This window comes from Arachis ipaensis, chromosome B04 (assembly GCF_000816755.2).
Source record: "Arachis ipaensis cultivar K30076 chromosome B04, Araip1.1, whole genome shotgun sequence".
Classification (NCBI taxonomy): Eukaryota; Viridiplantae; Streptophyta; class Magnoliopsida; order Fabales; family Fabaceae; genus Arachis; species Arachis ipaensis.
Window position 1 is genome coordinate 5,883,802 of NC_029788.2, and position 17,668 is coordinate 5,901,469.

General features: G+C 36.6%; 3 protein-coding genes and 2 long non-coding RNA genes across 9 annotated transcripts in view; 2 read left to right on the forward strand and 3 right to left on the reverse strand.

The window, feature by feature from the left end:
• LOC110270869 lies at positions 163-3,600 on the reverse strand. Its single transcript, XR_002360552.1, has 2 exons — positions 1,352-3,600; positions 163-1,236 (listed from the first exon to the last, which is right to left on the reverse strand). It is a non-coding gene; the product is annotated as an uncharacterized LOC110270869 (long non-coding RNA).
• LOC107638629 (rop guanine nucleotide exchange factor 14) lies at positions 6,534-8,640 on the forward strand. Of its 5 annotated transcripts, XR_002360554.1 has the most exons (6): positions 6,549-6,961; positions 7,340-7,399; positions 7,527-7,681; positions 7,773-7,845; positions 7,928-8,115; positions 8,516-8,640. XR_002360554.1 is itself a non-coding variant. In XM_016341981.2 (5 exons), exons 1-4 carry the CDS (start codon positions 7,315-7,317, stop codon positions 7,935-7,937), a joined length of 327 nt encoding a protein of 108 aa, XP_016197467.1. In that variant the 5' UTR covers positions 6,540-7,314; the 3' UTR covers positions 7,938-8,115; positions 8,516-8,630. The 5 variants fall into 5 exon arrangements, 3 of the variants coding, with proteins under 3 accessions (XP_020976243.1, XP_016197467.1, XP_020976244.1); XM_016341981.2 differs by having other exon boundaries at positions 6,540-7,399; positions 7,773-7,849; positions 8,516-8,630; XM_021120585.1 differs by having other exon boundaries at positions 6,545-7,399; positions 8,516-8,630.
• On the forward strand, positions 11,076-12,940 carry LOC107638630 (autophagy-related protein 8C). The gene is made up of 6 exons (XM_016341982.2): positions 11,076-11,307; positions 11,437-11,502; positions 11,647-11,702; positions 11,790-11,842; positions 12,424-12,542; positions 12,625-12,940. Exons 2-6 carry the CDS (start codon positions 11,466-11,468, stop codon positions 12,717-12,719), a joined length of 360 nt encoding a protein of 119 aa, XP_016197468.1. The 5' UTR covers positions 11,076-11,307; positions 11,437-11,465; the 3' UTR covers positions 12,720-12,940.
• On the reverse strand, positions 12,753-14,909 carry LOC110270870. Its single transcript, XR_002360557.1, has 2 exons — positions 14,518-14,909; positions 12,753-13,880 (listed from the first exon to the last, which is right to left on the reverse strand). It is a non-coding gene; the product is annotated as an uncharacterized LOC110270870 (long non-coding RNA).
• LOC107635909 (ankyrin repeat domain-containing protein 13A-like) overlaps positions 15,708-17,668 on the reverse strand; it is a 3,077-nt gene continuing 1,116 nt past the window's right edge. Inside the window, 2 exon segments of the mRNA XM_021120586.1 lie at positions 15,708-16,677; positions 16,952-17,668. The exon segment at positions 16,952-17,668 is cut by the window's right edge and continues 55 nt beyond it. Coding sequence (XP_020976245.1) covers positions 16,342-16,677; positions 16,952-17,668 — 1,053 coding nt within the window. The 3' untranslated portion in view covers positions 15,708-16,341.

A 17,668-nucleotide genomic window follows, 5' to 3' on the forward strand; every position in this document is an offset into this window, starting at 1 on the left:
TGCATTGTTACATGTATGATTCAAAGCTTCAACACTTTCTTAAACAAATTAACGAGTTAACCATTAAACCAACTAAATTAGTTAAAGTATTATTATATTTATTTGTTGGAAAACAGAGTATTTTATTTTTTATCCCATAGCATGCTTATATTGTGTTAAAAATACTTATAAAATATGAGAAACAATTCAAAAATTAGAATTCCATGACTTTGTTTCTAATAAATAATATATTCAAAATTAAAGTAAATCAGCGCCTATTAGGTAAAACAGCACCCTGCTAGGATTTTTAGCGTAGCACCCTATTAGGGTAAATTAAACTATCAAAATTAACACTTTTTCACAAATTCTAAAGTACTGCTGCCATTATCAGACATGGATGAAAGAGGAACAGATCACAATTACTATAATCCAGAGGTTAACGGGGATGAGGAGGACATGGTGTTAATTAAGGAGGAAGACATATCCATTGGAGTACAAGCCTGTAAAAAAAAGTCTTATATGGAGAATCTTTGTTGATCGGATATTCTCTGTAGGCACAATGGAGAGCTCTATGAAGGCAATATGGAGCAGACTAGAGGGTTTTCAAGTGGTAGAGAAAGATCGCAACCTTTTTCAATTTTTCTTTGGAAACAAGGACGAAACAAAGAGAATTAAGAGAGGATCACCATAGGTATTCAAAGGGTATGTGCTCCACGTTAAAGGATGGGGTGAAGGAGGAGCTACAGAGGCGAAGATAATCTCTACCTTTCTGATTTGGATTCAATTCTGGGATTTGTCAGAACAATTCAAAATCCTTGAAGTAGGACGCAAATTGGGAGAAAAATTGGTTCAATCACTGACATTGATTTCTTTGAGGTAAGGGGAAAGGAAACAAGAATTATAAAAGCACAAAAAGAGATGAATGGCTTCAATAAAGTTAAAGACTCGCTAAAACTGGTTGGACCGAACAAGAAAATTATGAAAATTGGACTCCACTATGAATGTTTGGGAGTAGTCTATAATTACTGTGCTTTGCTAGGACATGAAGTGAGAATCTGCCCAAGTTTTTTGGAGGATTCAAGGAAGCAACAAGTCAAACAGAAAGCCATTGGGGATTGAGTCAAAGCAGCTCAGGTGGGTAAATAGGTGGAAAGAAAGGAAGGCACTGAATCCGAAGCAATGAGGAACACTAGTAGGTCCTTCCCACAACCAAGGAAAAAACCAGTTCCCTCATGGATGCTGGAAGGTTTTTCAGGGCTGCACATGGAGGATAAAAGAAAAACTTTAGAATGTAATTCAACCTCATGCAAAGAAGTAAGCATACAAATGGTTGAGAGAAAAAGGGGCAGCTCTTGGAGATCCAACCCATAACTGGTTAGTACAGGGGTATTGGCAGGATTCCGATGCCAATGAACATTGAGGAGATTGTGGTGACAAATGATGATAGCCTATCTGCAAGATCAAAGATGAATAATCTGAAAATACTAGCCAGACAGAAAGGAAGTTTGAAATTAATGTATGTTGGTAGTAAGAGAGGAAATGTTGGAAAAGAGAACAAAAGTAACTGGAATAAAGTCTGCTTGGAGAATGATAATGATGTTGCTGAGAGGGTGGAGGGTGCCAGCCATAAAATGGCACCTTCGGACCCATGAAGGTGCTAAGTTGGAACTGTCGGGATTTGGAAAGATTCCTGCCATTCCAAAACTTTAAAGGGATGTGTCAATTCCATTCACCTGTGGTTGTGTTCCTTTGTGAAACCAAAAATCAACCTCGATTGGTGGAACATAAGCTAAGAATGTACAGATTTCATGATTGAAAAATTGTTTATCCAAATGAGATGGATGGAGGGTTGGTTCTAGCATGAAAAGAGGGGGTTAATATAGAAGTGTTACGGCAGATCACTTTTACATTGCAGCCAGAATAAAGGATGAGGTTGCAGATGTATCTTAGTGATTAATTGGAGTCCATCTGAGTTGCTCTGATCAAGTTCGGCTAGTGTAGTATGGAAAAATCTCTAATGTGTGCTGGCAACTTTAGGAAAGAATTGTAATGTTTGGGGACTTTAATGCAATTGTCAGTCAAGAGGAGAAAACAGGAGGAAGGCTTAACGCATGGAGTTCTATCAAATAGTTCACAGAACTTATAGACGATAATGGCAAGCAGACCTTATACCTGGTCTAGTCGCAGAAGGGGAGCGGGCCTTGTCATGGAGAGGATAGACATATTTATGGCAAATGGAGACTAGACAACTATATTTCCGGCAGCTTCGATTCTGAGGCTTGTAGAAAATGACTCTGATCACACACACACACACACACACACACACAAAATAACTAGGTTCTTTATACAATAACTTACAAACATAACCATCACGACTCATAACCCTCTTTACAAGATACATTATTAATGGCGAGGGAAAAATAAATAATAACTAATCTAATATGACAATATCGTATAAGCAAAATGTAATTAAACTATTTGTAAGCTTCTTCATCCGAACCCTAAAAAGATAAAGCTGTAGGGAGGTGAGAACCTAACCACATGGTCTCACCACGGATTTTCAGAATTGTCATAAGTAGATATTTAAAAAAAAAAACATTTTCAAGCACAGTGATCATCGTTGTCATATGAATCTTTTGAAAACCAACAGTTTAACATTCAAAAATCCAAAACCTTTTTAAAAGAAACAGTTAATTATAAAAAATTCAAAACCTTTCTTTTCATATAAGAAAATCTTAAAAGTTTCATAAACTGTATGAATGACCAACCTGTTCTAAGCATAGGTTCATTAAGTCTATGCTGAACCAGCTTGATTTTCATACTTAACTAAACCTCAATCAGAAACCAATCACAACCTCTATCCCATCACATAATCAATTAACACTATCATCAATTCATCACCAATACTCAATCTCAAAAGTATCACAAACAAAAACAAATACAGACAAAACAGACAAGAAAAACACAGGTATAGATAGCAGTTACAGCAAATTGCTCAAATAGCAGTTAATAACAGTTAAGCAATTAGGCAAACCAACACAAATTCAAACTCAAAAAAATACATATGATGCATGTCTTCCCTATGGCCGATGAGTCTCATCTGTCAGTTATATAGCCAAATCCGACATGTCCAGTAGCAAATCCTGGATAGGAACACGAAACATAGAGCAAGTGAGACCAAACCACAACCCTTACATCTTACCCGCATACCCGGGACAAGGGGGACAACCTCACCCCTTGCCTCTTACCCAAGCGGTGTTAGAATTCTCAACCCGGAGTAAGTGGTGACAAAACTCAACTCTTGCTTTTTACCCAGCGTCTCGAACTTTTATCCGGAGTAAGTGGACAACGCCACTGCCTCTTACCCAATCACATATATCTCAATTAGATTCAATTTTATTTTCAAATTCATTCAATTCAGTCAAAAATCATACTTTTAAATCAATCCTTATCATCCTTCATTCAAATTCAGTCATAATCATTCCTTATTATCACACTCATCCTCATCACACCTCCCATTCCGTTCATCAAAAATTCAAACTTAAAACATAATTCATTCTTTTCTAAATAAATCAAACTCAAAATGTAATCCTTAAATCCAAATATTTTTAAATAACCACTTCAAACGAAACCTCCAATTTTTATAAAAATTTCGGTAGCATCTCCTCTAAAATTCGGACTTTGCCACCCTTCAAGGGTTCCAACCAAACCATTTTTCAAATTCTTTTCAAATCAATTTCAAAATCAAATCAAATCCAATATCTCAAACAATTTTCAATATCAAACAATTTTTAAATATCAAATTCTTTCCAATTTTTGTAAACCAATGCTGATATCAAATCAGGTTTCAATATCAACCCACTTCCAATTTCAACCATTTTCAATATAAATCTATTTTTTAAATATCAATTCAACTCCAAGACAAAAAAAAAAATCACTTTTCATAATACTTAATTGAATCAACTTTTCAAATTTATTTTTATCCACAACCATGCACCACTCAAGCAATCAATAATTCCATCAAGCAAGCAATCACATCCATAAGACTCACATAATCACAGAAATATATTTTTCACATCAAATCTATTTATAACAATTCTGTAATAGAAAATAAGTTTTAAGAAAAACTCTTAAAAACAAATGCGTCAAAGTCCCTTTTTCTTTCGGTTTATAGCAGCGACAACACTTTCAACCGCTCCCGCGGCAGCAGCAGACATTAAACACCACATGCAATCACAGTAACTCGACCTGAGATATTAACGTCGCAAATTTCTCAACAAACTATAACAAAACGCTAACAACGAGGGTTCCGAAACAAAAAAACTTACCGGACTTACGAATAACTGATCAAACGGGGCAGCGGCAGCTCCAATGATGATGCAGTGGCTTGATGTCACATGCAACAACCATGAATCTCAGCATGCAAGAATCGAAGCTTGCCCCAAGTAGACAGGGGTTCCAACGGCGGTTTCCGGCGGTCAGAACGACGACACGAAGCTTCGGCGGTGACGAAAACGATGGCAACAGCAGCAACTAGTGCGATGACAAGCTCCTCGCAGCAACTCCTTTTTCCTCCTGGATCTCACGCGACGGTTGTAGTAGGAAGCTCGACGGCGTTTGGTCTTCCCTCCTCGGCAGCGACGCGACAGAACGGCAACGATGATGGGATCTGCAGGCGGCAACACGACGCAACGACGACGGCTCCCTCCTCACAGTCTCTGGCTTGCGTCTCCTTTCCCCTCTCAACGCTGCTCTCTTCCTTTCGGAAACACAACGGCGCGGTGAACGGCATTGGTCTCTGCCGGCGTGCTCCCCCCATCTCCTTCCTCTTCTCTTCTTCTTCTCCCCTCTCTTCTCTTTTTCCCCTTTCTCTCGTTTCCTTCTCCTACGTGTGTGTGTATCTGTTGGTTAGGGGTTGGGGTATGTGTGTGTGTGGCGGCTGCTGAGGGTAGGGGTGTTAGGGTTAATGTTCAATTTGGGAATGTTTTGGTTAATTAAGGTAGTGTAATTTTAATAAAATTAGGAATCTTTAATGTATATTATAGTTCATAAATAACTTATTATTTAATTTTAAAAAATCTGGAATTTTACAGTGTGGCCTTGAGGAGGTTCGGTCACTAATAACTGCAACATGGAATATTTATTTTGAGGACTCAGTCATGTTTAAATTAGTGCAAAAGCTGAAGTTGTGTAGGCATAAGTTGGTAGAATGGTAACAAAGTACTAACCAAAATTTCAAGAAAGAGATAGACAGGCTGTGTTGGCAGATTGAGATACTTAAAAATGCAAGAGTGTTTGGGGGAGACGAGTTAAGTTTGTTGGAAAATGAACTACAAAGGGCTAATAATAAGAGGAAAGCTACTAGAAGAAAAAGTCAAGAGTCAAATGGCTGAAAGAGGGGGATAAAAACTCGAAGTTCTTTCACCAATCCTTCCAATCCCGGATTTGCAACAACAAAATCTGGAATCTGGAAAGAAATGACGGAAGCTTCTTAACAAAGGTAGCTAAAAAGTACTTTTCGGGGCATTTTTTCCTCCATAGAACATGACGATCCAGAGCCTCTATTTGAAGACTTCTCGGCCAAGGTCTCCCCAGCCATGAATCATTAGCTTCTTCGGCCAATTTCCTTGAAAGAAGTGAAACGAGCAACCTTCAGTATTAATTTTGACAGTGCACCAGGAGATGATGGTTTCACGGTAAAGTTTTTTCATTTCTACTGGAATATTATTGTTGAAGATGTCTATAAGGCAGTAAAGAATTTCTTTGTGAGTGGAAGAATGTTGAAGAGCTTTAATCACATTCAAATCTGTCTAATTCTAAAGATCATTGATGCACATAGTATGTCTTAGGTTAGACCAATTAGCCTAATATCTGTTATCTACAAGAGTATTTCTAAAGTAATTGTTCACCTACTATAATCTATTATGAATTTGCTAATTAGTTTTAACCAGAGTGCCTTTTTAAAGAGGAGAATAATTTCTGATAATATTCTTATTGCCCATGAATGCATGCACTACTTAAAGAACAAGAAGATGAGCTTAAACTCATAAATGGAGATTAAACTGAATATGTGTAAAGCCTATGATAGAGTTGAATGGCTTTTCCTATGGTTTATGTTGGGGAAGTTGGGTTTTGATCCTATGTGGAATAAATAGATTCAATAGGTAGTTACCATAGTTTCTTAATCTGCTGTTGAAGGACAACCATTTGGTTTCTTTAGACCAAATAGGGGTATCCGATAAGGTGACCTCTTATCTTCATACTTATTTATTTTTTGTGCAAAAGGTTTATCCTATTTGCTACACAAGGTAGAGCAAAATGGTATCATCTGTGGTAGGGGTGTAAGTTACCGAACCGGACCAAAAATTATCATAGAACCAAACCGAATTTTACAACAACCGAATAAAAAACCGAAAAAACTGGTTTTTTTTGTTTTTTTCGAATTAAACTGATCGGTTCGGTTCGGTTTTCGGTTGTCTTTACTGGAACCGAACCGAACCGAAGAGTGAGGGTTCAGTAGTGTGTATTTTTACTAAGTTGCCCTTTAACCTACGTATAAAAGGGCCAATCAGCCACAATCCTAACTCTTTCTTCTTCTCCTCTTACGCGCAGTACATCAGCTGAGCAGCACACCCAGTCACCCACAAAACACTTCTATCTCCCATTCTTCCACCTCCAACCTCCAACCTCCGAGCAGCACTCCAATCCAGTCCGTCGCCGAGCAACAATCCATTCGCCGAGCAGCAGTCCGTCACCGAGCAGCAGTCCATCGCCGAGCAGCAATCCAGTCACCGAGCAACACTCCAGCGGCAGAGTAGTCCAACTCGAGCAGCACTCCAGTTACTGAGCCGTCTCCTGAGTCCATGCCGTCGTCCAGTCATAAGCCGTCGCAAAAAACCCTAAGTCGTGGCAAGAAACCCTAAGCGGAGCAGCACTCCAGTCACTGAGCAGCACTTCAGTCGCCGAGCAGCACTCTGGTCGCGTGAGCCATCTCCTGCAAATCATTATATTGATTAGTTAGATTAGTTAAATTCACAAATCATTATATTGCCATAGTATATCAAATTTAATTTGTCCTGATTATTGTTGCTGGTCTCTTCTTAATTAAGAAGATGAATTTGATTTCTAATTTGTCTCTGAGGGTTGTTACTGGTTTGTGCTTAATTAGGAAGACAAGTTTGATTAAAATGATTGTCTTTGATTGTTGTTGCTAGTTTGTGCCTAATTAAAAAGATGAGTTTGATTGAAATTTTTCTGCAAAATTTTTGTTGTTGTTGCTTTTACTGAAATTTGTATTCGGTGAGTGATGATAAAAAGTGGGTTACTATATGTTACATGATTCACTTATATTGTATTCAAGGAGGAACTAAGGGCCTCAATACAGCTTTAGCCTTGTCTAATGCCATCTCTAGCCTATCAGGTTTGCTTTCGATGCTTTTTACCTTTTTTTCAATCTCTCAGATCCATTTATATTTGAGAAAATTACATATATTTTCAAAAAATTTGTCTCTGAAATTAATATGCCTTTATAATCCCAAAATATGCAGTGATGGTATTTGGCAAGTTGTGGAAATTGGAACCGTTACCTGAAGAACGTAAGAGCAAATGGCAAAGAGAAATGGACTGGTTGCTGTCTCCTACAAACTATATGGTTGAGTTGGTTCCTGCAAAGCAAAATGCTTCCATTGGTGAAATCTTTGAGGTATTGTTTCATTTGATCTGGAATGGAAATGATTTAACATTTTATATGAATCACACTGCAGTACAATAAGATAGTCACTGTGTTTGAATAGATAATGACCCCGAAAGCTCGTTCTGATGTACACATGAATCTTCCAGCACTTCAGAAATTGGACTCTGCTTTTTGTAGGTCAAAATCTTCATTTTATAAACATCCTGTGAAATCACTATGTAGACTGTATTGACATCTTAATATTTTGATTGACAGGAGATACTAGAATCCATGGTGAATACTGAGTTCTGGTATGAAGAGGGAGGAAGCTGGGCACTGAACGAAAGAGGTTGATTCATCGGGGAAGAGTGGTACACCAAATATTCAAGGCTGTCAAATCGATAAATGATAATATTTTGCTTGAAATTTCTGTGCCAACAATTATTAAAGATGCACTTCTAAAGGTAAGACTTGGAACTCTCAAGACTTGGAATTATATGTTTTTGTTAACCTCAACCACTATATTCCCATTAGTGATGATTAAAGATAACAGAAAAATAGGATGATCTATGGTTAGGTATAAAGTATGAACATGAATAGAGCATTCCATTATAAGGAATAGTATTGGTTCTTAATTCTTAATCTGGTAACACAAGAAAATTTGCAAGTTTTTTCATTCTTGGATCAAGAAATATGATCATAATGTTAGATAAACTTTCTGTGCACTGTAATTCAATTTTCATTGAATCATCGACTAAAATAATCTCTGCATAATGTTAGATAAATTTGTTGCTGGAAACAATACTTTTGGTGCTGTTGATGAGTTAAAATGCTAATTTTTCATTGTTATGTTTATTTTTGTAGAAATTGCACCAACCGGAGAAGATGATGACGAGTCTGGTGTGGATTCAGATTTAGCATGGTGGCTGTTTGGTTTTTATTTGTTTAAAGTGACTGTTTCAGTTTAAAGTGTGTTTATTTTTGTTGTTTTGTTAGATATTTTTAATTGTATTTGTTTTATGTTTAATTAAGTTGAATTTGTATTGAATTAGGATGTGATATACTCTTGTTATTCTAGTTTATTGATGGTTTTAAACTTTATTTTATGGTAATTTAAATTCTGATTATTAGATGTAAAAAACTGAAAAAACCGACCGAACTAAACCGTTGTTGGTTTGGTTCGGTTCGGTTCGGTTGTTCAAATAGCAGCCAACCGAATAGTTGGTATCATTGTAGAACCGATCAGGTCGGTTCGGTTGGTTTTCGGTCCAAAACCGAACCAAACTGAACCGATTACACCCCTAATCTGTGGTATTCAAATTAACAAATGGTGTTCCTCAATAAACCATTTGTTATTTCCAGACGACTCGATCCTATGTAGCAGGGCTAATGAAGAGAGTTGTAATAATATCCTTCATCTACTTGAGAGATATGAACGAATGAGCGGTCAAAAGGTGAACCTGGATAAATCCACAATCTTCTTTAGCAATAACACGTCCATGGATTCTCGACTGGACTTGGCGGATAGGCTAAACATTCAGAACATCGAGGCTCAGAATAAATATTCAGGCCTTCTGTCAGTAGTACAGAGATCAAAGAAGGTCACCTTCAGTGTGATCAAAGAGAAAGTTATACATAAAGTACATGGCTTGAAACACAGACTACTAACACCAGCAGGCAGGCAGATTTTAATAAAAGCAGTAGGTGAGGCTATTCCCACATACTCTTTATCCTGTTTTTGGCTTCCGGACACTCTGTTAAAAGAGATCTATAGAATTCTTCAGCCATTTTGGTGGGGTCAAAATGGGGCAGAAAAGAAGATGTTGTGGATAAGTTGGGAGACGATGATACGACTAAAAAGAGAAGGGGTTTGGGCTTTAAAGATCTTTGAACTCAGAACCTAGCATTACTAGCTAAACAGTGTTGAAAAGTCGTAACTCAACCAAATACTTTACTATCTAAAATATTAAAAGGCAAGTATTTTAGGTATGGTAATATAATGAGTGCTAAGTTAAGGACGTTACCGTCATGGGGTTGGTGGGACATCCTGTAGGGATGCATTGTGCTTGAGAAAGGCCTGATCTGGAGCATTGGAATTGGTTCAGTGGTAAGAGTTTTTCATGATCCATGGTTGCCTTCACTATACCTGTTTCGACCGCCTCCTCCCCCTGAGTCGGAAACTGACTTTCAGAGCCTAAGAATCGTATGGGTAAAGGACCTCATCCTGCCAAATGGGACATGGCATAGTGAATTGATAAACAAAAAATTCTCAGAAAATATTAGTCAAAGAATCCAAGCCATTACAATCTCAGATGAAGCAGATAAACTCAAATGGCTTCACACTAAGAGCGATAATTTTGAAGTGAGCTCAGGTTACAATATAGCATACCAGTTTTAACACCCCCTAATTGATCTTTGTCTAAGTCTACTACAGTATCATAAAACTTGGTGTACACTCTGAAAGTTGCCTCTGCTCCCAAAAGTCAAGATATTTATCTGAAAATGTCTCCATAAAAAGTTTCCCGTCTTAGATGTTATTTTATATGCGCATATCAAGCGTCAATCCGACCTACGCAACAAATTTAGAGGAGAAGCCTTTTACTGTTAATTCTCTCCGTCTTTGGACCTTCGACTTTCTAGCACCTTTGGAAGGAGAAAATAAACGAGTATAAGAGACAACAGAATTGTTTATATAAGCTAACCCTGTTGGTGATCTTAAGCTAGAATGTGTGGAAGGCTAGGAATCGGTTTGTCTTCGAGCAAGAAGAAACAATAGCAGAACTCACGATGAATACCTTCCTGAAGTTGCTAGAAAAATTAAAGGCTAACCCCTAATTAAGTGTTATTTTCTCCTTTTAGATTTAGTTTCTCTCTCTTTTCTTTTCAATACATTATTTAGTCTTTACTCATTAAATGAGAGGAGATCTCTATTTATTTATTTATTTTTTTGTTCTAGATAAGGATAAAATTATTTTTTTTAATTACCTTTTGTATTATGTTATTTTTTTTTAAAGATGTTTATACTATAGGAAAAATTTTAAATGTATCGAAAATCCAATTATTCCAATTATTTTAACCGTTGATTTTAATTAATATATATTATATATATTTTTTATAATTCAGATCAACAGTAAAAATAACTGAAGTACCGATATTCTCGGTGCACTTAAAATATTTCTTATATTTTATCTTACAATCAAGTCAATTTAGTAAAGATATTGTCAATTAATTTTATTTTTTTAAATATACAACCACAAAATTATCATTTTTAAATTCAAACTCATATCTTATCTTTTTTCAAATTTTAAATAAGGATTTGGTTTGAGCTTTAACCCTATTTATACACCAAAAGTAGAAGACCAGAGAAGGTTAAAGTTATAAAACGTCATCGTTTTTGAAGCGCATAGTTGGGTTACTTGCGAAAGTGGCAATACGAAACATAACGTTCCGTGTTCCACTTAAACTCAAATCTAAGCTAACTAACAAAAGCAACAAATCTTCAGCTAAAACCATAAGTAAGACTTTTGTGGGGAAAACAAAAAAATTCTAAAACCCTAATTTCAATTATATATCCTCTTTCGTTATCCATCCCACTCCATTGCCTCTGTTTCGTTGAGAGATAGAGACACAAAAAACAGAGGATCCTTTCGTGTTAGGTATGTAATCCTAATTCCTTGGTTTTCCTGAAAAAGCTTTCAGTTTTTCTTCGTCTTGCTCCTTCTTCTTCTCTTCGATTTGTTCGTGGAAGCTATGGTTTCTGATGTTTCACTGTTTGAGAATTGCAGGCACCGCCAATTCTGTTTCCAGTTTCAATATGGCCAAAATCTCCTTTAAGCTTCAACATCCTTTCGGTATTCTCTTTTTTTTTTTTTTCAATTAATTTATTCTTTTCCCAATATAGAAGGGGTTTGCTTTCTGTAATGATGATTATGTTGGCATGATTATTGTTCAATTCCACTATGCTAAACACAGCTTAATGTTTTTATACCTTTCAGAGAGAAGGCAAGGTGAAGCTTCTCGAATTCGAGAGAAGTATCCTGATAGAATACCTGTATGATTGCACAATGTATTCATTCCATGTTTATGTTATTTTTTATATATTGGAGTACTCTTATTCATACGTGAGAATTGGGTGCAGGTGATTGTGGAGAAAGCTGACAGAAGTGATATTCCGGAGATTGATAAGAAGAAGTAAGTGGTTTTTATCATGTGCTATTTTTAACCCTTCTGATTTTATGACTTGGAATATTAGTTTGCTACCTGATTTCTTTGTTCATTTATTATGTGTATGATGGTTTTATGTAAATATTTGGAATGTCATGAAAAAATTGCATGTTGTGATGATGGTAATGAGTTTCATTATGTTATAGGAGTGTTGACGATTATATGGTTTCTGTTTGCCACTTTGTTTGGAATGTCATGCTAAATATTTGGAATGTCATGCTAAATTGTTTTGATGATGGTTTTATGTAAATATTTGTCATGAAAAAATTGATTGTCATGAAAAAATTGCATGTTCTGATGATGGTTTTATGTAAATATTTGGAATGTCATGCTAAATTGTTTTGAACTATTTGTAAGAGATTAACAAATTACGCATCGGTTTGAGCATGCTTTGAATTTCAATGACTAAACCTTTTTTAATTTGCATATTTTATATTCGATCAATAGGATTATATCTATTTATGTTGATGGATGTATGTAGTTGATTAGAGTCTGTGCACTAGAGGATTCTCAATTGATTTTGTTGCAACTCTTGTGTGATGTTGTAGATACCTTGTCCCAGCTGATTTAACTGTGGGTCAATTTGTCTACGTTGTCCGCAAAAGAATGATGCTAGGTGCTGAGAAGGCTATTTTCGTTTTTGTCAATAACACACTACCTCCAACTGGTAAGTGTCATCACTCATTAACCCAAATGTTGTTTTTGCCCTTTGTGGAAGCGCTTCTGAACTGAGTCCCCTGTTGTTGCAGCTTCATTGATGTCTGCTATTTATGAGGAACATAAGGATCAGGATGGCTTTCTTTACATGACTTATAGTGGGGAGAACACCTTTGGATCTTGCTAAGCGAAATTTATGATGACCTCTGTAAATAGTTTCTGCAAGGTGCAAATTATTTGCAGCTAATCATCGGTACAAAGTCCTTTGAGTAATTTTTTTTTGGTGGTATATTGAGCAATGTTATCTTACACCTTGATTATGTTTCATTATTTTAAATTATGAATTTCAATGGATGAGAATTGATTACTACACTTTCTTTTTAATTCTTAGTTGCATTGTTCGAGTAACATCATCGTCTTCTTGATGCTATAATTTGCACAAACACATTCTTAAGAGTTCCCAAATTTCCATTAGTGTTAATTAATCTTGAAGGAAGATTGATCTTTTTATTGTTATTTTTTCCCTGAGTAACAATGAAGTACACCATTAAGAATGTGTGCATCCAAAATTCCGGAGTTGTTAGGTCATTGGAGCTGTGTTCCCATCTGACATTATAATTTTTTGAGTGAATACCTCACTTGGCCCCTGACAATTATCTAGGACTGACAACGAGGTCCCCAAGGAAAAAAAAACACCAAATCCGGCTCCTTTTTTTTTTTTTGAGACTGATTAGTCCCTATACCAAAAAAAAAACATTAACTTTTTTTGGCACAGAGGCCTCGTTGTCCTTTTAAGGTAATTGTCAAGGGTCGAGTTGTTTTTTTTTTTGTCAAGGGCTTCGTTGTCTTTCGAGGTAATTGTCAGGGCTATTTTGGATTTTTGTCTAATTTGTTGGGTTTAAAATTTAGGGTTTAAGATACAATGCGATTAATAAAAAAAAAAAGAAAGGAGAATAAAGAGAACCACTTGTTTTCGGAGCATATAAAATTTTCTCAGGTACTACAAGTAGATTTAGGAAGTATACGCATTTGGGCACCCAATGAAATAATCAAATAATAAAAAACGAGTGGAGTGGGCATCCCATTTATTTGGATGTAGTCTTTCTCTTGAGTTGGATCTTGATCCAATTGACACAAATTAAAGTGCCGCTTTTGATTTTGAGCACACCTATCATTGCAACTGCCTTGACTTTGGTGAAACCACCGCCACCCTTGGTAGATTTCTTGGTGTTGTTGGCGCCGGTATCCATGTCATTTTGGGATCTGCTGCCAATGGCATCATCATTTTCCATGGCACCAATACCCCCAGCACCCCACACATCAGCCCAACTTTCACTTCCCATGTCTCCTAGTACCATCAGAATAATTTATTAAAAAATAAATTCGTTAATAAAATGTTTCTTTTTAGCTTATTTAACGAATATTTGAAGAATACTTGTTAATGTTTTCAAACTAGAAGGTTTTAATTGAAAATTTTTAAATTTTAAATGTATTTATTAAGTTAAAAAGTTTCAAAATCCACTCTCCTTAATTAACAAGTGTTTGTTAAACAATAAAAAATAATAAAGAATATCTTTTATTTTTTTGGTCTAATGAACACGTTTAAAATACTGGCTAAAAATAATAGATTAAAAAAAACTACTTTTTTTTTCACACTTTCGTTTTTTTAATTGATGTCCTGAAGGAATTATTAACCGAAAAAAATGGCAAAAAAAAAAAAAAGAATAGTGCTCATGTATATGGAAAATATTTTGGAAATGATACACTAAAAATTTGTTGAAATTTGTTGAAATACATACATTACTAGTCTTAGCTTGAAATTTGTTGAAACTTGCAACTTTTCATACATGCATGTCATAAATAATACTCAAATGTGTAAATTCTAAGACCATGTCAAGTTTTCAACGCTACCATACTATAATTATTAGAAAGTCTACTTAACTCTTAAGAGTTGCTCATAGTCATAGAGGAGACGTGAATAGTACCTTGTATGAGTCGGTGTTAGATGCACTAGATTTGGGAAACTCTATAGGGAGGAGTTGTTAAAAGGAACAAAGTGATGCGGTGTTAGAAATGGCCTATTTTTTCCTGCTATTTGCTTTTTATTTCTTCAAAGTTATATTTATCTTGTAACAATTGAGTGGCCAACCCACCAATTTTATTATTTCCATCTAACCAAAGAAAACTTTGTTTGTAATTGAATTTTAAAATCTTCAACCTTGTCTCATTGTCGTGATACTTCGGCCAGCATTTTCTAAACTTGTCTTAGTCCAAAAGTATTTGTCGTCGTCCACTTAGATTGTATCAATGCATGGATTCTCCCTGCTCTTGTTGTATCTGCTACTTAGAATTAATATAATGTCATTTATTCCTTGTAATATCGTCATCTAGTAACATATATATGATTTTCGTTATTAGTGTTTATAAGTTATGTTCCAATGCTACATCTAGTAAAATAAAACCTAGAAATTGTATCTTTATTTCAACACATACTAGTCAGAAGGAAATTTTGGTCAAAGATCTGGTTACTCAAGACTTTAAAAAAGAAAAAGGAAATAAAGCCTCGTCCAAAACGAGGAGGAAAAGGAACGTAACGAAAGATCAGAAGGAAGTAATGTTTACGTATAAGGGAGACTGAGTTGTGTATATATGAAAAGAAAATAAAGCTGTAAAGGCAAATGGAGCCTAATTCAAGTGAACGTAGTTGAATCATACTATATGAAAATTGTTATAACCAACCCAACACTTATGGTCTATGAAACACGGACACTTTCTTGATTTGTCATGTCTCCATGTCGGACACATTTTAGACACGATACACCACTTATGGTCTATGAAACACGGACACTTTTTTGATTTGTCATGTCTCCATGTCGGACACATTTTAGACACGATACACGTGGTCATTCGTCTGATATGTGTGTTTTATGTCCAATAACTATGTCTTAATAAAAAATACATTTAAATATTATTACTCTATCTATGTCCATGTAATCATAGCTTAGGGCGCTATATTAAGCAGTCAAAAAGCACAATGGGTTGCCTTATCTTTAGTCATTCTCCAAGACCATATCAAACATTTCTTTCTATTACTAGAAATTGTTGAATGACTAGTGAAAGGAACGCATGTTATTATTTTGGAATCACTGCACTAAACAAATTGAAGTGGACATTCTGGGTACAGAGCAGGGACTGAACGATTACCTAACAAAATAAATGCATGTACAGCAAATTTAGAGAGCACAAGCCACTTGTGATTCTCATTGCCATATTTTTTAGTGGGTACAAGAGTTGTCCACGTTAGAAATCGTAGTTTTCTGGAATATTGACATTGAAAAGAAAAGAAAGTTACCACTTTGCCACTACATGACGATAGGAAGGGAATGCTATTAGAAACGATAAAGTTAAACTTGGCCATCGGTTCTACCACGAAAACCTTAATTCCCCTTTCCCTTTCAATTCCTAGCACCATACTCAAAAAGGCAATACAACGTCAACCACAGATAAAAAAAGAAAGAAAAAAAATCTATCTATTACTAAGGTATTATGAACAGAAACCACGAAATAAGCAAAGAGATTCATCAGTTCTAACTTGTAATTAATTACACTTTTTATCAATCAGTATTGACGCCAAAATCACCTGTATAACTTCTCACTTGCTGATTAGAAATTGAATCTGACGGCCGTGACATATTAACTGCATAACAGATACAAGTTTTAGCACCAAAACATAATCATTCCTTATTCATTATGTCACTTATGAATTATCTTCCTAGTCAGACTCCAAGTCAATATTTCTAATTTCTCAGTTACTTGGGCTTTCTCACAGACTTGGGCTTCTTTCCTTTCCGTGATCTATCATCTATATTACTAATCCACCTATACCCATCAGGTATAGCAAAAGGGTCTGAATCCAAATTCAAATCTAATGCCACCGAAGAAGAAGATGATGAGGACGATGAAAATGAAGACGATAAGGAAGAATACTCTCTTTCTGGTTTTCGCTGAGCATCATCATCGTCATCTTCACTGAACAAATGTGAAGGACTCGAGGATGGAGTATAGAATTGCTCGAAAGGTTTCAGCTCCATGAACTTGGTGAAAGTAATCACCACCTTCACCGTAGGGACCACCGGTATCGCAACCTGACCCCACACCAAAACAAATCATTCAATTATTTAATTATTGAACAATAATGTGATTACAGGTTGTATTTGTATTGTCAAATCACATGTTTAATCCATTGAGCGGACAAGGTTCCAACACTCAGAAGTCAAATCCAGTCAGTCGTTACATCTAATAATATTTTAATATCATAATCTATTATTTTCCAATTCCAAGACTAACTGTTCTGTTTGTGGGACCCAACAAACCTAACCGTCAACCAACTAACCATCACAAGGGAGAGCAAGACGTTACCTTCACCGGGAAACTCCCCGCCGGGAGCTTTGTTGTGAGCAGCTCTCTGAGCCTCCTCACTGCTTTCACCTTGTTCGCCAGAATGTCCAGTAACGGCAGCAGCTCCTCTGTCTTCAACGGAAACTGCTCCGTCAGCCACACGGACGGCCGCAAGCTTTTCACATATTCCTTCTCCTTCGTCTGCACCGGCAAAGGCGCTGCCGTGTTTATGTTCGCCGATGATCTCCTTGGTGGCAGGGGTGCTGTCATGTTAACGCTCGCCGATGATCTCCTTGGTGGCTGAGGTGGCACCGCTTTAATGCTCGCCGATGACCTCCTTGCAGGCTGAGGGGCTGCCGAAGGAAGCACTACGTCCACACTTTTTCTTGCCATCAGAACACACTCCCTATCTTCCCTCACGAAACTGCTGTGTCTTCTCATGTCATTGTTCATACCAAAACTCGGATACTCCGCCACGAGAAAACCGTCGTCGTCTTCGTCCAGTTCCAACGGCAGCACTTTCTCGATCGCCGTCGCGTCGGCTTCTCCTCCAGTGACGGTGCCGTTGGTGGAAGTGGCCTTTCGTGACCGGAAACTGAAAACCACGTTGTGCACTTCGTAAACCCTAGCTTTCCACTCTCCAACTGTCTCCGTTTTCTCCTGCCGCCTCCAGTTCGTTCTTCCGACAAACTCCGCCTTCGTCACGTCCATTCCTGGACGGTAGACGCTTGTCTCGGA